Source organism: Nuphar pumila, chromosome 16, assembly GCF_984573655.1.
Source record: "Nuphar pumila chromosome 16, dmNupPumi1.hap1.1, whole genome shotgun sequence".
Lineage (NCBI taxonomy): Eukaryota > Viridiplantae > Streptophyta > Magnoliopsida > Nymphaeales > Nymphaeaceae > Nuphar > Nuphar pumila.
This window is the reverse complement of record NC_143264.1, coordinates 77004819-77021837: the sequence shown is the minus strand read 5'-3', so window position 1 is coordinate 77021837 and position 17019 is coordinate 77004819. Positions and strand designations below refer to the sequence as shown.

Genomic DNA, 17019 nt, shown 5'->3' with positions numbered 1-17019 from the left:
ATTAAATTGAGTCGGGTTTTGGTTTAACTTTTAGACCTGATTTAGAGTTGGGTATGATAAGATTTGACCCACACCATATCTTATTATACCCCTAAATTGCAAATAACCAAAGGCATTGACAGTTATGCATGGAAATGACTAACATCATGCATAAACGATTTTCTGTTTATGGTCAGAGAGAGAGAGAGAGAGAGAGAGAGAGAGAGAGAGAGAGAGGTCCATGAAGAACAAAAAGAAACCCAAGAAAAAAAAAATCTATGCAAGCTTCCAAACTTTGACAGGGAAGATGCCCTAACATCTTGCGTGGATGCAAAAACATAAAGTGAAAAATTAAAATCGAAGGAAAACCAAGTTAAAGGTTAAGTTTGTCTATTCTTGATTCGTAAAAGAGTAGCTTCACGCATACACATGGACGCACACACAGCCTATGTTGAACCCAGGCTGGGTCCAGTTGGCCACCTTGGGTTCCTAATTATACACTATGACAGGCTCTCTGTCATTTCAACGACTCATTCTACATGAGAGGGTGTCGTGTGTTCACTCCCGGAACACACATTGTAGCTACAGTCCGTGTTCCTGGGTCCCCACTAAGTGCCATGTGACGCTCAGTGGGGTGTACGGGAGAGCCGTACACCAGCCTGCAGGATGCCTGCAGGATGTACGACAGTGTACAACTCCCTCGTACACCCCATTGAGTGCCATGCAGCGCTCAGTGGGGACCGAGGATGGGGGGAACATATAACCTGCCCGCATTCTACATACCTTTGAGGCCTAGCAAATTAAGCCACTTTGGAAGTAAAGGTAAAAAACATGATATGTATTTATGCACCATTCCACTGGTTTTGCATCTAAATCTGTCAGGAAAATATGCCCGTCAGTACCATACATTAGTTGCCATCATCCATCAATGTGGAAAGTATAAAGAAAATTTGGCATCCAACTTAAACTCTCTAAACATGCATGCTAGTCTGTAAAACCCCCTCCGGCGAAGTCGCCGGAGGGGGTAAACTTAAAAAAATAAAACGGTTTCCCCAAAAAAGAAACCGCGTAATGAGAGGGGGTGAGGATAAACCTCACCCCCTAAAATCCGCGGGAAGGGGGGGGGGGGGGAGGTTATCCTCAGCCCCTCACCCTGCGTGAGGGTTATAAAAACCCTCACGCAGGTCCTCATTTCCGCACCTTGCATCGAGAGAAATCAAGAGAGAGAGAGAGAGAGAGAGAGAGAGAGGCTCTTACCGACGACAACAACGGCAACGAGGTAAGGCCACCTTCCCCCATCTTCTTCTTCGTTCTTCTCTTTTGATCCGAGCTCAGGGGGGGCCGGCAGCCATTGCTGCAGGCGAGTTGCAGGTAATGAAAAAAAAATGTGGAAATAGAGAGAGGGAGAGAGAGAGAGAAAGAGGAGAGAGGGGATCGGCCAGCCGGCTGACGCCGACGACCGATCTCTCTGCGTTGGGGGCGGCCGACACTGGCCACCGGTCGATGCCTCCTGGTTACAGTGGAGAGGGTCGGCAGGTGGCCGCCCCCTCCCTATAAACGAAAGGGGCTTTGCCCCTTTCGATCCTTTTTAGCAGACCGGGTCGGTCTGGGGTGACCCAGACCGAACCGGGTCGGTCTGGGTGCGACCCAAACCGAGCTCAGCGGTCTGGGTCGCGCCCAGACCGAGTTCTCAAAAAAAAAATAAAGAGGCCGGTTTGGCCTGGGTGCGACCCAGACCGAACCGGGTCGGTCCGGGTCGCACCCAGACCGAACCGGGTAACGTAATTTGGGTGAACCGGTTCGGGTCGAACTGGTTCAAGCCAAACCGGTTCGGGTCGAACCGGTTCAAGCCAAACCGGGTTGGTTAATTCTGGTTCGGGTCGAACCGGTTCAGACCGAATCGGATCTGAACCGATCCGGTTGAACCAAGGTCCGAACCGAACCAGTCAGGTCTGGATCTGGGTGTTCAGTCGAGACCCAGTTCAATCTGAACCCGTCTTAGATCCAGATTGATCGGGTCCAGATCCGACTGAATCAGTATCAGATCTAGACCCAGTCAGACAGGTCTGGACCCAGTTAGATTATCCTGGATCCAGTCAGGCAGATCTGGATCCAATCAGACTGTCCAGAATCCAGTCAATCAGGTCCAGATCCAGTCAGACTATCCTGGATCCAGTCAGAATAGAATGGATTCGGTTCAGATCCAATCAGACTATTTTGGATCCAGTCAGACTTTCTGGATCCAGTCAAACAGTTTTGGATCCAGTTATGCAATGGATCTGAATCCAAACAAACAGGGTTTGGATCCAGATCAGAATTGGATTAGAAAATAGTCTCGAATTACCCCGAAATCCAAAATCTACCAAGATATCCATTTGGATACTTGAGATCCATTTCAGTAAAATAGACATATCTTCGCACTCCGAACTTAGAATCGAGTGAAGTTTAGTGCGTTGGATTCATATTGAAGAGGGAAATCCATTGGTATATGAACTTCAGTCAAAATAGTAATACGAAAACCGTGGTTTCTTGAATAAGATTCGGGGAGGGTATTTTGGTAATTTGGTAAGAGGTTTGTGAACTGATTCAAGTATATTGCCAGATCCTATTGTTAGAGCTTCGTGAGGCTCGATTTCGAAGAGAGTACATTGTTCACACTTAAGGTAAGGGATATTATAAGTAACTTTAGATGTGAATACATGTTTCACGTTATTTGTTATCGTAGTGTTTAAGAGGTTATGTGATTAGCATGATAACTTTGAGTGAAACCATGACATGCATAAATTCTATGCTTGACATTATGAGTTAATTTAAATACATGTTTATTGTGAAATGCATGTTAGTTGTAATATGTCATGCATGATAGAAAGTGATTGTAATTGCATGTCTAATCGATCATTAATATCATGCATTGTGATGAGATTAAGTTTAGATTAAAGTCTCATTTAGTTCATTCATGTAGTATGAATGAATATGTAGGGTTCAGCATGCAGTATCCCTTAAATCCCGAAAGTGGTGACTTGTGGCAAGGGCTACCTGGTTCGCGGCCAGAGTGCAGCCACCATGGTGAGTGGGCCGTCGGTGATTTAATGATATAGAGACACTACATCATTGCGTGTCAAGTGAGAGCGGTGTGAGTCCTAACGTCATCATGAGATTAAGAATGAGATTATTGTGATTATTCATGACACCACTCGTAAGACAATGAGTGAACTTTGAAGTTAAGAATATTGTTTAATGTGTGAACTTAGTTATGACTTGGGATTTCACTCACACTGGTTTGGGGACTCTAGAGGATCATGGATGGTTGATAATCATCATGTTTAGGATATATCATGAACCATGCCGAGATTGAGAGCTTGACCTCTCGACTAGCTATCGGTGGGGTCCCCGTGGTGGTTCACTGCAGTGCCTGTTGGTCCGGGGACCACTGGGAGTGTATGGTTCATTGTTTGACCAACATGTAGAATTGGGGTGTTCTACAGGGTTGCTACGCCCATAGATGACTATGATCGATATAGCCAACCTAGTGATAATTGAGAGATAGAGAAAGAGTATTTGAGAATGATAATGGGGGAAATTAAAATATACAAACATGTGTAGTGTATCGAGAATGATAATGGGGGAAATTAAAATATACAAACATGTGTGGTGTATCGAGAATTAAAATAAGACTAGGGGCTTAGAGCCCACTACAGTTGTAAATTATTGTTTATTTACTTATGATTATTTCTTACTAGGTTGTAGACACACCCCCATTTTTGTTTAATTACAACTGTAGGTTCCAGGTATTAGTATCAGTCAGAGTGTGAGCAGTTTCATCAAAGCACTTGGTATAATTTCTTTTCCTTGTCATTGAATAAATTGTAATTGTGCTTTTCTGCTATGAATGATGAACATTGTAATAAAAGGTTGATTATGAAAATAAAAAGTTTTTTTTTAGCCACGTTTTCTCTGTGTAAGCTTTGCACTCTTCCCTCTGGGAAGTAATACCAATCGAACTCGAACTCTTGAGGTTCAAGATCGGGGTGTTACATAGTCATTCAATAATACCTTTTTTTTTATAAACCCCTCATTATCAACTGCATATTGGTAGATCTGCCGTTGGTAAAACCATTGAGGTCCTCTCACTCATTGAGGGGTGCACCCAGCTTAGACCTTGGGGCAAAGGGACACCTTCCATGAGTTTTTTTTATGACGAGGAACCCTTGCTGAAACGAGAAAACCCCGGGTAAGGCCCCACGAGCAGCTTGCCTGATGCGGCCCACCTCTGAAAGCTAGCGCTTTTATCTCAGCACCCTCTCAACCACCCTGCTGGCCACACGGGTGACCCTGCAGTGGTGGGACACCTTCCATGAGTTTTGAACTGCGGTTGTGAGAAACCATGGTTGCTGTTTGTGGTCTGATTAATTACAGTTTAACAGAGGTATGTTAATCATGTAATTACAGTTTAACAAGCTAGCTTTCCTGCACATATAGCATCATGTGGGTGATCAATATGGAAAAGGAAGAGAAAGTGGCATCATCCCATTGAATCTATGACCATGTATTAGTCTTTTAATCACACTTTGAGGAGTCCTTTAGAATCCTCACACATGCAATTATAAAGTATCATGCCCCCCCCCCCCCCCCCCAAGAACATAATCCAAGTACAAAGTTGTAAAGATTTTGTCTACAGGCAGGATGCAATGAAATTGTTCGTTCTGCGAGCATTTTAACCAATCGTGGTTAATTAATGTCCTTTCATTAGAGGAATTTCTTGTCATTTATGGATAAGAATGGAACTTCAAGAAGGCAATGATTCTCACAACATGGTATACAAAAAAAAAATACTTTGAATAATTTCATTAAAAACGAAAAAAGAATAATTAAGATGGTGGATGCAATGGGGAGGGCCCCACAAAAGGGATACGATCAGGTAGTTTGTACGGAGCACCTTGTCTAGCTGCGATGAGTTAGCTCAGTCAAGGTCAAGATATTACGAAGTGGGGGCATTGCATGGCACAGCAGTTGACACAGTGGTTGCTTTCCCTTCATTTTTTGAGTGAAAAGATCAGGTGCAATATGATTGCACAAATATTTGTGCATTAAGCACCTGATCACCCTCCATCTTGTGGACAGGCCTGTCAGTTGTGGGCCTGATTGGGAGCATTCAGTGCTTAATGCACAAATTTTGTGCCACGTGATTGCACCCGATCCAGACTCATTTTTTTTTGAAGGGTTGGAGCCGTCTCAAAGTTTTGCTCTTTTTGATAGATTCCTGACTAAACTTCTTTATAGGTCCTTCCTTTTCCATCTAGTTGGAATACCCTAGGGTTGTGCTGTCTCGTGAAGCTTCCTCATCTTTTTTTTTACTTTATGTTGTATGTATTATGCTTTGAACTTCATAAAGATTGATTAATCAAGCAAGCCTGTTATTTTAAATTATTTGACTATGGGGTCAATTAAGTATGCGTTCTGCACCGCCATGTGTACTTTCAGTTATATATATATATATATATTTATTTATTTATTTATTTATATACAAAACCGTAGTTACAAGAATTTCTTGCTTAATCTAAAGATTCTAAACTCATAATGTGACATTACTTATTTACTAAAAAACATGTTTTTGTTCAAACTGATTTAACTAAAAAACTTGAATATTTTATCATCGAGTTTTATCGCGGTATATATATATAAACCAGGTCACTTAAAGGGCCCGTCCTACAACTCAAAGGCACCCGCATACCCAGTGAGATTCGAACCTGGGACAAAGTGGTCAGCACCTTCTTCCCAAGGCCGCTGCGCTAGGATGAGTTTTTATTGTGATTTGAGTCATTTATTTTTTTCTGTATAAGAAACAAATGTGAATATGAAAAATACCTAATCTACTATATGTTTTCTACTTGGTAAATTTTGATAAACATTATCTAGGCTCAGATTAAGCAAAAAAAAAAAAACACCTGCAACCATGATTTTTTTTGCAGGATTCTAATGAAAATTAGTTCTCTATATATATAGCCAATTAAATATTCAGATTTTAGTATATTGGAGCTAGGCATTTGAATTTAAAGTCTTAAATTAAGATCCAAGACAATGAAATTATTACATAGAGATATTGTTGCATTGCTAAGATCATGAAAGCCAGGGTGACCTGATCGGTTTACTGCTATAAACACTATATTATTATGATAAATGACATTTAAGAAAAAGGACAAAAAAGCACTTTCTTAAATATTGAAAAGGCTTTGCCCTCAAAGCATAGAAAGCTTCAGATGTTATTATCAGTTATTGGAAAGGCCTTGCCGTGTTCCATGATGACAAAAGAGAAAAAGGTTGGTTCTGTTATTATTATTTTTTTGCTGTTAATTGTCATTAGTCATTAAGTACTAACCCAATCTCATTAAATAACCATTGCTTATAAGGCTGTTCCCTGTGAGGTGACTTCTTTGGATTCCGTTCTCCGGTCTAGACAATCATTAAGAGTTTCATCACTAGACCCAGATCCAATTAGCTCTCATCCTTATCGAATCTAGCCACATGAAAAATCAAGCAATTTGAAACTTTATTCCATATTCATACACCTTTGCATCTTGGTTGGATTCAGATTTGTAAGTTGCCTATCAAGCCTTAATATTCATGAAAAAGACTGTGTGCTTTCTTTTTCTTTATGACGACCATCCAGACTTACATGGCTCACCTCTGAAAGCTGAGGACACACCTGTGGGCAAGTAAAATTTGGTCAGGTGCCTTCATCTCAGTACCTTCACAATCACCCCTGGCCTAGCGTGGCTTTGTCATAATAAAGCTCTAGCTAGACAGTTTTCAATTGTCATACCAGAGTTACTGAAAAAGTTATAAGAGGATAGAAAACAGGTTTATCAAGAAACTGTTTTAGAAATGAAAAAACACCACATTTTTGAAACATGTTGGAAAAAGCCCAAAAAAAAATTTATAAGAAACTTGCTTCTCATACAATGGGAAATGTGTTTCCTTCCCTAAGGAAAACACGTCGCTTATGCATTTTTTGCACTTTTTCCAAGTGTTTCCCTTTAGGGCATGTTTGGAAGCTTGAAAATTTTTAAAAAAAATATATAAAATTTTGCTTATGAGAATTTTTGTTATGAAAACTTTTCTAAATGAATTTTTTTCTTGTTTGTGTAGCATGAGAATGAAGGAGTTCAAAATGTTAGAAAAATGAGTGAGAGAGAGAGAGAGTCCTAAAAATAGTGGTTGGTGGGGAGGAAGATGAAGATGGAGCAGCAGCTCATGGACTGAGATGTGTTGTGGGTGAATGATTGTCTTTATGAAGAAAAAAAATTGGTAAAAGTATTTCTTTCAACCCTCCTTTCATGTGAAAAAAAAAATTCTATAAAAAAAAAAATCACACTATTTAGAAAAACTTTTTTCTAAATATTTTCTTTGGTTTGGAATGATTGTACATCTTTTCATTCCTACTTGCAATTTTTATTTCATTTTCTAGCATTCAAAAGTTCCCAATTGTATAGAAGCTTCTCATGTTTGATAATTTTTTATTTTTCTTAAACGCTTCCAATCATTTCCCAGTTCATTTCCTTGTTTGCTTCTGGTTTCTCATTTCTGGTTTTCATCTTTCAATATATTTCTTAAATGGATGTATGGGTTTCATCATACATTCAATGATAGCCATCCAATCAAGAGCTAAGATTTTTTGTTTTTTCTAGAGAAAAAGCTGAGATAAGGCAGACCCTATATAACCGTACCGTACCATTTGGGGGTTCAAACTAGCAACGTCCCAACACAAAGTGACGTGCACTGAGCCCTCGTGGGTGGATAGCTAGGTAGGATTGAATGTATGATGACGATGGGATCAGATAATCCGCAAGGGTAGTTTTGTTATTTTTGGGGGTGTAGGGGAAGGCCTTCCATAATCGGCGATCTTTTGGCCGATTGGCGAGGAGTCCGGCTCGGTCATCACGGCGTCCAACCGCGTCCGACTCGGTCACGTCGGAAACAAGACGCCAAAAATAAGCAGTTCGTTCACCCACCACGTTGGACGAAACGACCGCCGACGTGGCATCGAGGGTGGACGGCCGTCAAGATCGCCCGCGTGTGCCTCCAGGCTGACGGCGTGAGTACGGACTACGGAGTCAGGAACGTGCTGACGTCATGCTCTAGAGACGGGAGGAGCCTAGAGTATAAAAAGGGAGACACCACCCTCCCTCCCCCCGATATCGAAGGCCCTCCGCTCAAATTTTCTTCCCTCGTCTTCTCTCTCTCTCTCTGAGCAAAGGAAGGAAAGTTTCTCTGTTAGAGATCTGAAGTTACAGAGAAAAAGAGAGAGATGTTACAGGACGTGATTCATCCACCGGAATCGCATTCATCTGTAAATTCTTCTCTTATTTCCCATCGCATTTTCTTTTTCTCGGGCTTACTTTTACAGCCCGTTTGATTTTTCTTTTGCCTAGTTTGATGATTCTTCTTTTCGTTAAATGTCTTCGTTCTCTACGTAAAAAGGTGGAGCTTTGTTCGTTTATTATCGTTTTCTTCTCTTCTACAACTTGATGCAAAACCTGTTTAGATTTTTAGGTTTTCTATTCACTTTTTGTTTTTGTTTTTTTTCAATCTGAAGCTCGAAATAACGAGCTTTCTCTTTGATACGGGCCTCACTACTTGAATAAGGATAATGTGATCATTATTACGTTGTTTATTGTATAAATCCCTATTTTTTATTTTGTTCTCTATGGTAGGTTCCCAAATTTTGAACAATTCTTTATTTAGTCTGCTAATGGGAAATCAAAATGTTAAACTATCGCGATCGTTTCCCCAATTGATTCCTCTTCACTCGCAAAAAAGTTCTGGACGCGAAAACACAGAGACAAAATGATGATCTTTGAATAGAAAAAAGAATTATAACTTCAATTATGTTTCTTTTTCACTATTTTTTAATGTTCTCTCGTGAAACTTTCATACCTAAGTCCACACCATCTCATATTTCCTCTACTCTTCCCTCCTTTTCTTTCAAGTTATTCTAATTCCGGTGTTTTTTTTCCTCCTTATCCTTGAATTTCACTAATCGTTCTTTATATGTAACCCTTATTTCTACACTAATCTCCAAAAATTTCCTATAAAAATACAATATATAATCAATATCTACACTAGTCTATATTTCCCAAAAACTATTTTTTCCACAAAAAACCGAAAAAAGAAAAGAGAATGTAGAGGGAAGGGGGGAAGGAAGCCGATGGCAATTTCGTAATTTTCTCGTGTCTTGCAGGACGACCTCTCGGCGGTATCCCCGCCGCTCTTCGACTTCGGCGCGGACGACGCCTTCTTCTCCGAGACGCTGAGCAACCCGCCGGAAGTCTCCACCTCCAACTGCTCCGAAGATACGCGCTTCTCCTCCACCTCCTCTCCCTCCGCCGTCCGCCAACATAATCCCGGCGTCCCCACCTTCACCCCGCCGGTCTCCGGCCCCGTCCTGCTCCAGCCACTGGTCTCCGACTTCTCGGCGGGCTTCGTTCCGGCGCTCCCCCTGCACGACCAGTTCGACCTCTCTCAGCTCCTGCCCTTTTCCTCCTCCTCCCCCTATGAGGACAACGCTGCGGATCCCAACCTCGGCTACGCCCTCCCGGCGGCGATCGGGTTCGAATCCTCGCCGCCGCCACCATTGCAGTGCGTCTTCGGGACGCCCTTCGACGTGGAGGAGGAGTGCCTCTCCCCCTTCGCTGACTTCCTCCAGGCGGCCGCGCTCGGCCCGATGCTCCCCGGCGGGCTGAGCCCGTCAGTGTCGGTGGACCAAGGGAGGGTTTTCCCGGCGGGCTCGATGCACGTGTTCCCGGTAGAGTCGGGGCTCACGGTGCCGGAGATGGAACTCCGCCCGGAGAGGAGCGGTGGCGTTTTCACCGCTGGGTCGGTACGCCGAGTCTATAGTGCCGAAGATATACAGGTACGGAGAACATATTTTCTCGCGTTCTTTTTTTTTTCGAATTATTTCGGGAGGGAATTTGGATTGTTTGATGACTTTTGATTTCTTGAATCATGTGTCACAAAGACACGGTACTACCCGAATGACGTAAGAATTCGAAACATTTTTTTTATGAGAAAAGGACACGAGGATACATATGTTTTAATCAACAAAAACTATTTTTAATATTTAATACATATACATAAAAATGCATTTTACCTATATCATCGAGCCCAAGTGTAACAGGTGACATGCCACCAAAATGGCGTTGATGTGGGTGTTGGGTTTTATTCAATATATATGTGTGCGGAAGGGGAATCATCCAACTTAAGGAAGGTCCAAAATATAACAGCTCTTTTTCTTTATGGTTGAGCATTTATATATTTGTTCTTTATAATTTATTTATTAAGAAATAAACTCTATGGCATTTATACATATATTTTTAAATGCAAAAAATAGATGACTCACAATGCATTTAAAACATTACAATACAAAGTATTGTGAGCGTTGATTTCTAGGGCTTTTAAAAATATATTTAAATATAAAAAATTCATAATCTAAAACACGTCATTTATTAAGTAAATGCTGAAAATGCCTATCAATAAAAAAACTCGATCGTACATAGATCATCATTCGGTGGACTGTTCCCCTTGTGTGTTTCTCTTTATATATATATATATATGTGTGTGGTAGCTGAAAGATGTAAACCAACAAAATATCTAAAATTAGTATGCACCAAATTTTTTATAGTTTTTTTTTTCTAAAATTTTATTGTACGGATGTGATCTAGATGCTTGGTTTTATAGAAACAAACTCTTAAATCATCCTATTAGGATGTATAAGAAAGGATCTTTTAAGGTTTGAAAATCAATGGCTCAGAATTTTTGTAAATATTCAAACATAGAAAATTACATTTCTTGATCCAATTACAATAATCCAACAATCAATTTCAAATAAATGAACCATGCCAAATGCCAAATGCATTTGTAGGGTAAGATTTGCAAAAAAAAAAAACCTATAAAATTCTCGGTTCATTACATATTTCAGATATCCAGCAGCATCCTCTTCATTTTCAACCTTTTACCAAAGACCAACAAATTTTTATACGTTGTACATTTTGAATATCCACATCTTTGAAAAAGAGAGTGCGGGGATAGGACGCGGACTGGAGGTGCCCCGCGATATTGAAGCATATATGCTGTCGTTGAGGGGATCGTGGGACTGGGATCCTGTCCTGTCAAGGAAAAGGAGAGGCAACTCACAGGTTGCCTTTTGGCACATGCATACAAATCTACACGTTGATCCAACAGCAGCCAAGAGAGAGCAACTTTGAGTTTTCAAAAACAAAAGAATGCATGAAATGAAAGGGCCCTCAGGCTTCTCAAGTTACTAGATATTAACCAAAAAGGCAAAGAAAAGGACTGTGTATTCGTCCTTTCCAACAGTAGCCAACACCTCCCCTGCACAAGCCCTAAAACCAGAGACCTGAAAACAAAGAGTTGGTAACCACTATTTTTCAGTGGCTATATTGACCTAATATTGCCATGGTCTCCTTTTTCATGATTCTCGTTATTTTCTCCCTGGAGATATTTTCAGAGTAGCACCTAGATCCTTCCACAAGATACAACTGACGTCCAGAATTAACATCCTCCAACTTGAATGCCTTGAGCCAACTCACTTGGCCAGGTGTGTGGAGTCCTTGTGCGTGTATGACAGTTATGGTTTACTTCAATAATATTGCCTTTGATACATCAAATATTGATTCGAGGCATTTTCTCTACCCCCTTCTTATTACCCTGAAAAAAAGCCAGGCACATTGCCTTTGGTCTCAAAGACTTGCTATATTTTATTCACCAAGTTTGACATATATCCCTTGTTTATGACTGGGTCAGGGACTTCATGAGAGCCAGCTGGTGGGTTGTACGCGTAGTAGCACTTTGACCTCGGATGTGGCCCCCTTAGAAGAACCAGCAGGCTTCAAGGTCGGTCGCTACTCAGTGGAAGAGCGAAAGCAGAGGATACACAGATACATGAAAAAGAGGAACGAACGAAACTTCAATAAGAAGATCAAGGTCTCTCTCTCTCTCTCTCTCTCTAGACAAACCATCAATGCTAAAGAAAGGAGTGGATAAACCTCCTTTCGTTCGATTGAAAGTTTGTATTCTCTTCTGACTTGCTGGTAAACCGTGCAGTATGCGTGCCGGAAAACATTGGCAGACAGCAGACCACGTGTTAGAGGAAGGTTTGCCAAGAACGACGACTTCAGCGACCCAACGATATCAAACCGTAGGCAACACTATGAAGATGATGAAGAAGAAGTAAGTTGCTTATCTTCTTGCATACCTTGCAATTACTCAGTTAAAAAAAAAAATTAAGAAGAGCCAGTAAGGGATTTCTTGAACTGCTGTGGTCACTTACATTCTATATCACCTATATTTAATCATACCATAAGGCCATCTGAATGAAAAAGGTTTCTTAAATCGAGAGTCGATGAGGGAGGATTCGGTGCAATGTGTTTGCATACTTTTAGTGTGCTGCTGCACAAGTTCACCCTTCATCTTTGCGATACAGCTTGTCAGCTACGGAGCCCAACAGCAGATGGTGGGTAATCAGGTGCAGCAGCACACTTAAAGTGTGGGATCACATTGCACCTGATTTTTTTTTACTCGGCTTAATCACCAGATCTGCATGATCTCCTTTTATCAGATTTTTCTAAACCTTTTCTGTACAGCACTTTTAATTAGTCATCTATTACATTGGCATTTTCCCCATTCACACATTTACATTTCCTTCTTTTTTGTTTTTGAGAGAAATTCTTATATTTGTTTTCGTTGCACACCTTTCATCGATTGGAAAGCCATCCAAAAGCACATAAACTCTTGGTCAAAAAAAGGAAAAAATTTCAAAAATCTAGATCCATGATGGGAGGTCTTATCATTTTCTGGTTGGTCGATGACTGATCGATCGGAAGGTGAATGTCGTCTGGTTGATATAAACAGAATTTGTTTATTGCTGGTTAATTTGGGCAGTATTAAATTTGTTAATGGTTGGAAATTTGTGATTAGATTTAATACCGACATTTTCTTTTGATTGTTGCCTGTCTAGGTAGATAATGCAGAAGACAAAGAGCAGGATCTGGTCGATTCTTCAGATATCTTTGCCCATATTAGTGGCGTGAATTCTTTCAACACTAATTTTCCCATTCAGTCCTGGATATAGATTATTTCCTCCCTTGAGGGCAAGTTTGTAGATCTCCACACACTTACACGGAGCTGGAAGTGTGACTTTTTTCTCATCCAATAATAGCAATGAATATTTCGATGTCTGTATGAGGTACTATTCTTCAGTAACTCATTGGTTTTAAAACCTTCAATTTTAACATCCAAAGTCCTCTAGTTAAGACTTTAAGACTGAAAGTTAATATGCCATAGAAAAGCGTAGATGAACATTTGATACCAAAGACACCATAAACACAAAAGGCAGCAAAGGTTGATTCCTGCTTTATTACAGAAACGATTCAAAGAAATGAATATTATTGGCGTTGTGGTTTTTATGTACAATCTTGCCAAAGATGCTAAAACCACCTAATGTTAGATTCAGTAAAGTCTGCTGCACAGAGAAGGTTTTCTAGCTATCTCATGTCAAATATCAAAATAAAAAAACCAGTTCATAAACTAACTGCAAATTTTATTACTAAATTGTGTGTCATAATGAAAACTGATCGGACAGAACAAGTCTGGAGATTAACATAGGGTGCCAATTGATCAAATATCATGTCAGATCCAACCAGAGTTATTGGAAGTGTCACTTGGAGTAGGGAAGCGTGAAACGTCACACTTTCAAAACGTGCTGAGAAGCGCAAAAAAAATTGGGAAGCGTACTTCCCCTTTGCTTTTCCTTATTTTATTTTATTTTTATGTTTTTATTTTTTTCTCTTTTTTTGCTTCTTAGGTCGCTTCTGGTTCACTTCCTAGGTCGGTTCCGAAACGATTCTGGGTTCGCTTCTAAGTCATCCCATGCTTCTTGCTTTCTAAAATTTTGATAGTGCGTCGCTTTTGGCTTCCACTTCCTATATCGCTTTTCGCTCCCGCTTTCTCGACTGACAACTCTGGATCCAACCAAGATTCATATTTTTTTTATTTTTCATAGTGGCTCGGATCAAGAGCATCTGGTGCAACCAGTGTTAGTTTCTAGACGTATGTTGTTTAATTGTTTTGATTCCCGTGCATTTTTCAAGAATCCACATTAACATTTACCAGTTGCCACCAACAGCAGCACTTTTATTACCACTCTTCCTAATTACCATTAAGCATATATACATGATAGTGTAGGGCACGTTGGATGGTTTTGTTTATTGAGATTCTATTTTGAAAAAAAACAGGTGTTACTTTTAAATATCACGATGTTTTCCAGATTATATCAGTATTTGAAAATATTGCAGTAAAATCACGTTATTTTCAAAAGATCAGCTTGAGACATAGTCTGGATAAAACATTTCAGAGTTGGTCAAAAGATTCAATCGAGCTAGATGTGCAACAAAGACGTACCCACGGACAATAAAACAAGCTGAAAATTGAACTGACCCAATGCAACATGTCCTGAAGATGCAGGTGACTCGATACAAAACTTGGGGCCAAGTCACTTTATCAACCCTCCATTACCATTTCATCTCCTTATTTACTGCTTTTGTTTCAATCCACTGGCCTAGTCAACCAAGCAAGTTGAAGCACCTCCAAGTTTGAAGTTGGCCCTAATAATGAATGATACAATGCAAACTCTTCACTAGAAACCAGTTTGTAATCCAAACATTTATACGGTAAACTATTCAAGGCTCCAGAAAAAATGTCTCATTCCGCTACATCGATCAGATTTCTTAGTGTTGTTTTGGGGAAAAACCTCTTCCCACCCACCTTGGTAAAACCCTTGAGGCATATTTTTTAGTGTTGTTTTGGGGAATTTGACACATTGTGCTGTGCCCTTTCAATACAATTTATAATAAAAAGTGAGGACTTTCTTGTGCATCGCTATTTTAACCTTGAAGTAAATTTCACCTCTTTTTTTTTTTTTTTTTAAATGACTAATTAGGAACCCTCGCCGAGAACCGAATCACTTAATGGGCCCGTCTCCCTGAAAGGTAAAACTCCGGGTTGAGAACACGATCTACGTGCCCACAACTATGATAAAGCAACGACAGCCCAATGCACCAGCGGGATTCGATCCTGGGCCTTCAGCTTGAAGTAACATTCACCTCCTAAAAAGTCTTGATATTTGTCTTCCTTGGGGTGGCAAAACCTGACACAACCCGCCAACCCCCCTCTTAGGCGGGTTCGGGTTTGGAAAAAATGAACCCGTTTTAATAAACGGGTCGACCCACCTAACCCGTTTATTAAACGGGTCGGGTTTGTGTTAGGGGTATGCCAAACCGCCTGACCCATTTAATAAACGGGTTAGGCGGGTGGGTCAACCCGCCAACCCGACCCCCGAACCTGAGAACCCGTTTACCCGACCCAACCCATTTATTAAATGAGTTGGCGGGTCGTGTCGGGTTACCCGTTTATTAAATGTGCCGGGTTCGTGTTTGCCACAGCTGACCCGTTTAATAAACGGGTCGGGTTCGGGTTGAGGTATGCTGACCCGCATCGGGTCGACCCGCCAACCCGACACGATTGCCACCCCTAGGTACATACCAAACATAAAGACAAAGTGGGCCTACATTGGTTGTTTCTAATGTAGTATTTTATGCTAGGCCTTCTTTTGGCCAAAGTTATAAAATCATACTAAAAATCCTCCACTCAGTACTAATTTCAAAGAAATCTCGTGATGTCACCACAACTCACGGGAGCAGATCCAGTACATTCTCTTGAACCATGGACTGGTTTCCAATGCTGTCAAAATCGGTGTCTGAACCAAATTGATTTTCAGAAAGATCCAGAGCTATTCCTTCTAGAATCCAATTGGGCCGAATCGATTTATTTTATTTTATTTTTTTTTAAATGTCAAAAATCATAAAAAACAAAAAAAAGGTCGATTCATCCCTGATTTAGCCTGATCTGCCGATTCAGGGTTGAATTGGTCGATTTTTTCAGTAGGGCCCAATTGGACACTGAAGCCAATGGATTTGGGTCAATTGGGTTATGATAACATTGTTGGATCCCCCTTCACTCTTCAGGGAGTGGTAATATGGGAAAGCACATCAGGTGCTTGGAGCACCTAGTCCACCAATGAGAGCAGAGCTTGTATTGGGGGCCCCACAAGGAAACTACCGGCTTCCGGACTCTCTGTGGTGCGTTGGAATGGAACCATATCTACTCCCACTACCCATTGTGTGGCATTCAAAGCATTGTTATGGATCTAATGCGGGTACGTCTAAAACTCCCATTACGAAGATCATGAACATTTTAAAGGATATGGATATCCAAGATATATAAGCATATCTTCATCTGTTGATATCCCGTAGAAATTCGGACACTATAACTGGGGATATGAACTGGTCAGACACTGTTGGGATCTATGCACTACCGAGCCCGAGCTAATTGGAACTAGCATAATCGCATTCAGATTCAGATTAGGAGTCAGATGGAGATCGGACTACCTTAAAATCCGATGTGTTCAGATTCAGATTTTATTGGGACTCAAACCCGAGTTCAGATGCAAAACTCAATGCAAAACTCGATGAGTCTGGATCCAATTGTTAATCTGATCTGACTTTGGCAACTGTGTATGACTAAACAGATTCAGATACAATCAGATATCCAACCTGAACCCGAGTTGTTTACATCGCCAACTATATCCTTGTCTATGATATTGCATGGCAAAGCCTGGCTATTTTATAAAGCCGGACTTTGGAGTCTCACAAGCTAGCCCAACATCCTAAAATCTGTTAGAAAAACGAGGTCAAGAGATATAGAAAGCTCTTGTATTATTGCTCATTGAAAAAAGTTATTTTACAACCGAGAATACAATTGAAGTATATATAGAAGCAAAAAAGGCAGTGATTTCACGACGATCTCCTCATGATAAACTTTATCTTCTCAAGAGTACAACAACTTCATGCTTATCTTCTCAATTTTAAGACTCTTCAATTTTATGTTGACCGGGACTTCCTGTAAGAT

At 40.7% G+C, this 17019-nt stretch overlaps 1 protein-coding gene across 1 annotated transcript; it reads left to right on the top strand.

Moving 5' to 3' along the window:
- The first annotated feature begins 4363 nt into the window (after window positions 1-4363).
- Window positions 4364-13200, top strand: LOC149813696 (uncharacterized). Its single transcript, XM_089991183.1, has 5 exons — window positions 4364-4405; window positions 9218-9889; window positions 11800-11979; window positions 12100-12225; window positions 13013-13200. The coding sequence occupies exons 1-5, from the start codon at window positions 4364-4366 to the stop codon at window positions 13124-13126; spliced, it is 1134 nt and encodes a 377-aa protein (XP_089847309.1). The 3' UTR covers window positions 13127-13200.
- The last annotated feature ends 3819 nt before the right edge of the window (window positions 13201-17019 follow it).

Bases quoted from the DNA above. Each gene is read 5' to 3' on its own strand.
- LOC149813696 (XM_089991183.1), top strand. From the start codon at position 4,364: ATGGTTGCTGTTTGTGGTCTGATTAATTACAGTTTAACAGAG. The intron at 4,406-9,217 runs GTATGTTAATCA...CGTGTCTTGCAG, and splicing joins TTAATTACAGTTTAACAGAG to GACGACCTCTCGGCGGTATC. The intron at 12,226-13,012 runs GTAAGTTGCTTA...TTGCCTGTCTAG, and splicing joins ATGAAGATGATGAAGAAGAA to GTAGATAATGCAGAAGACAA.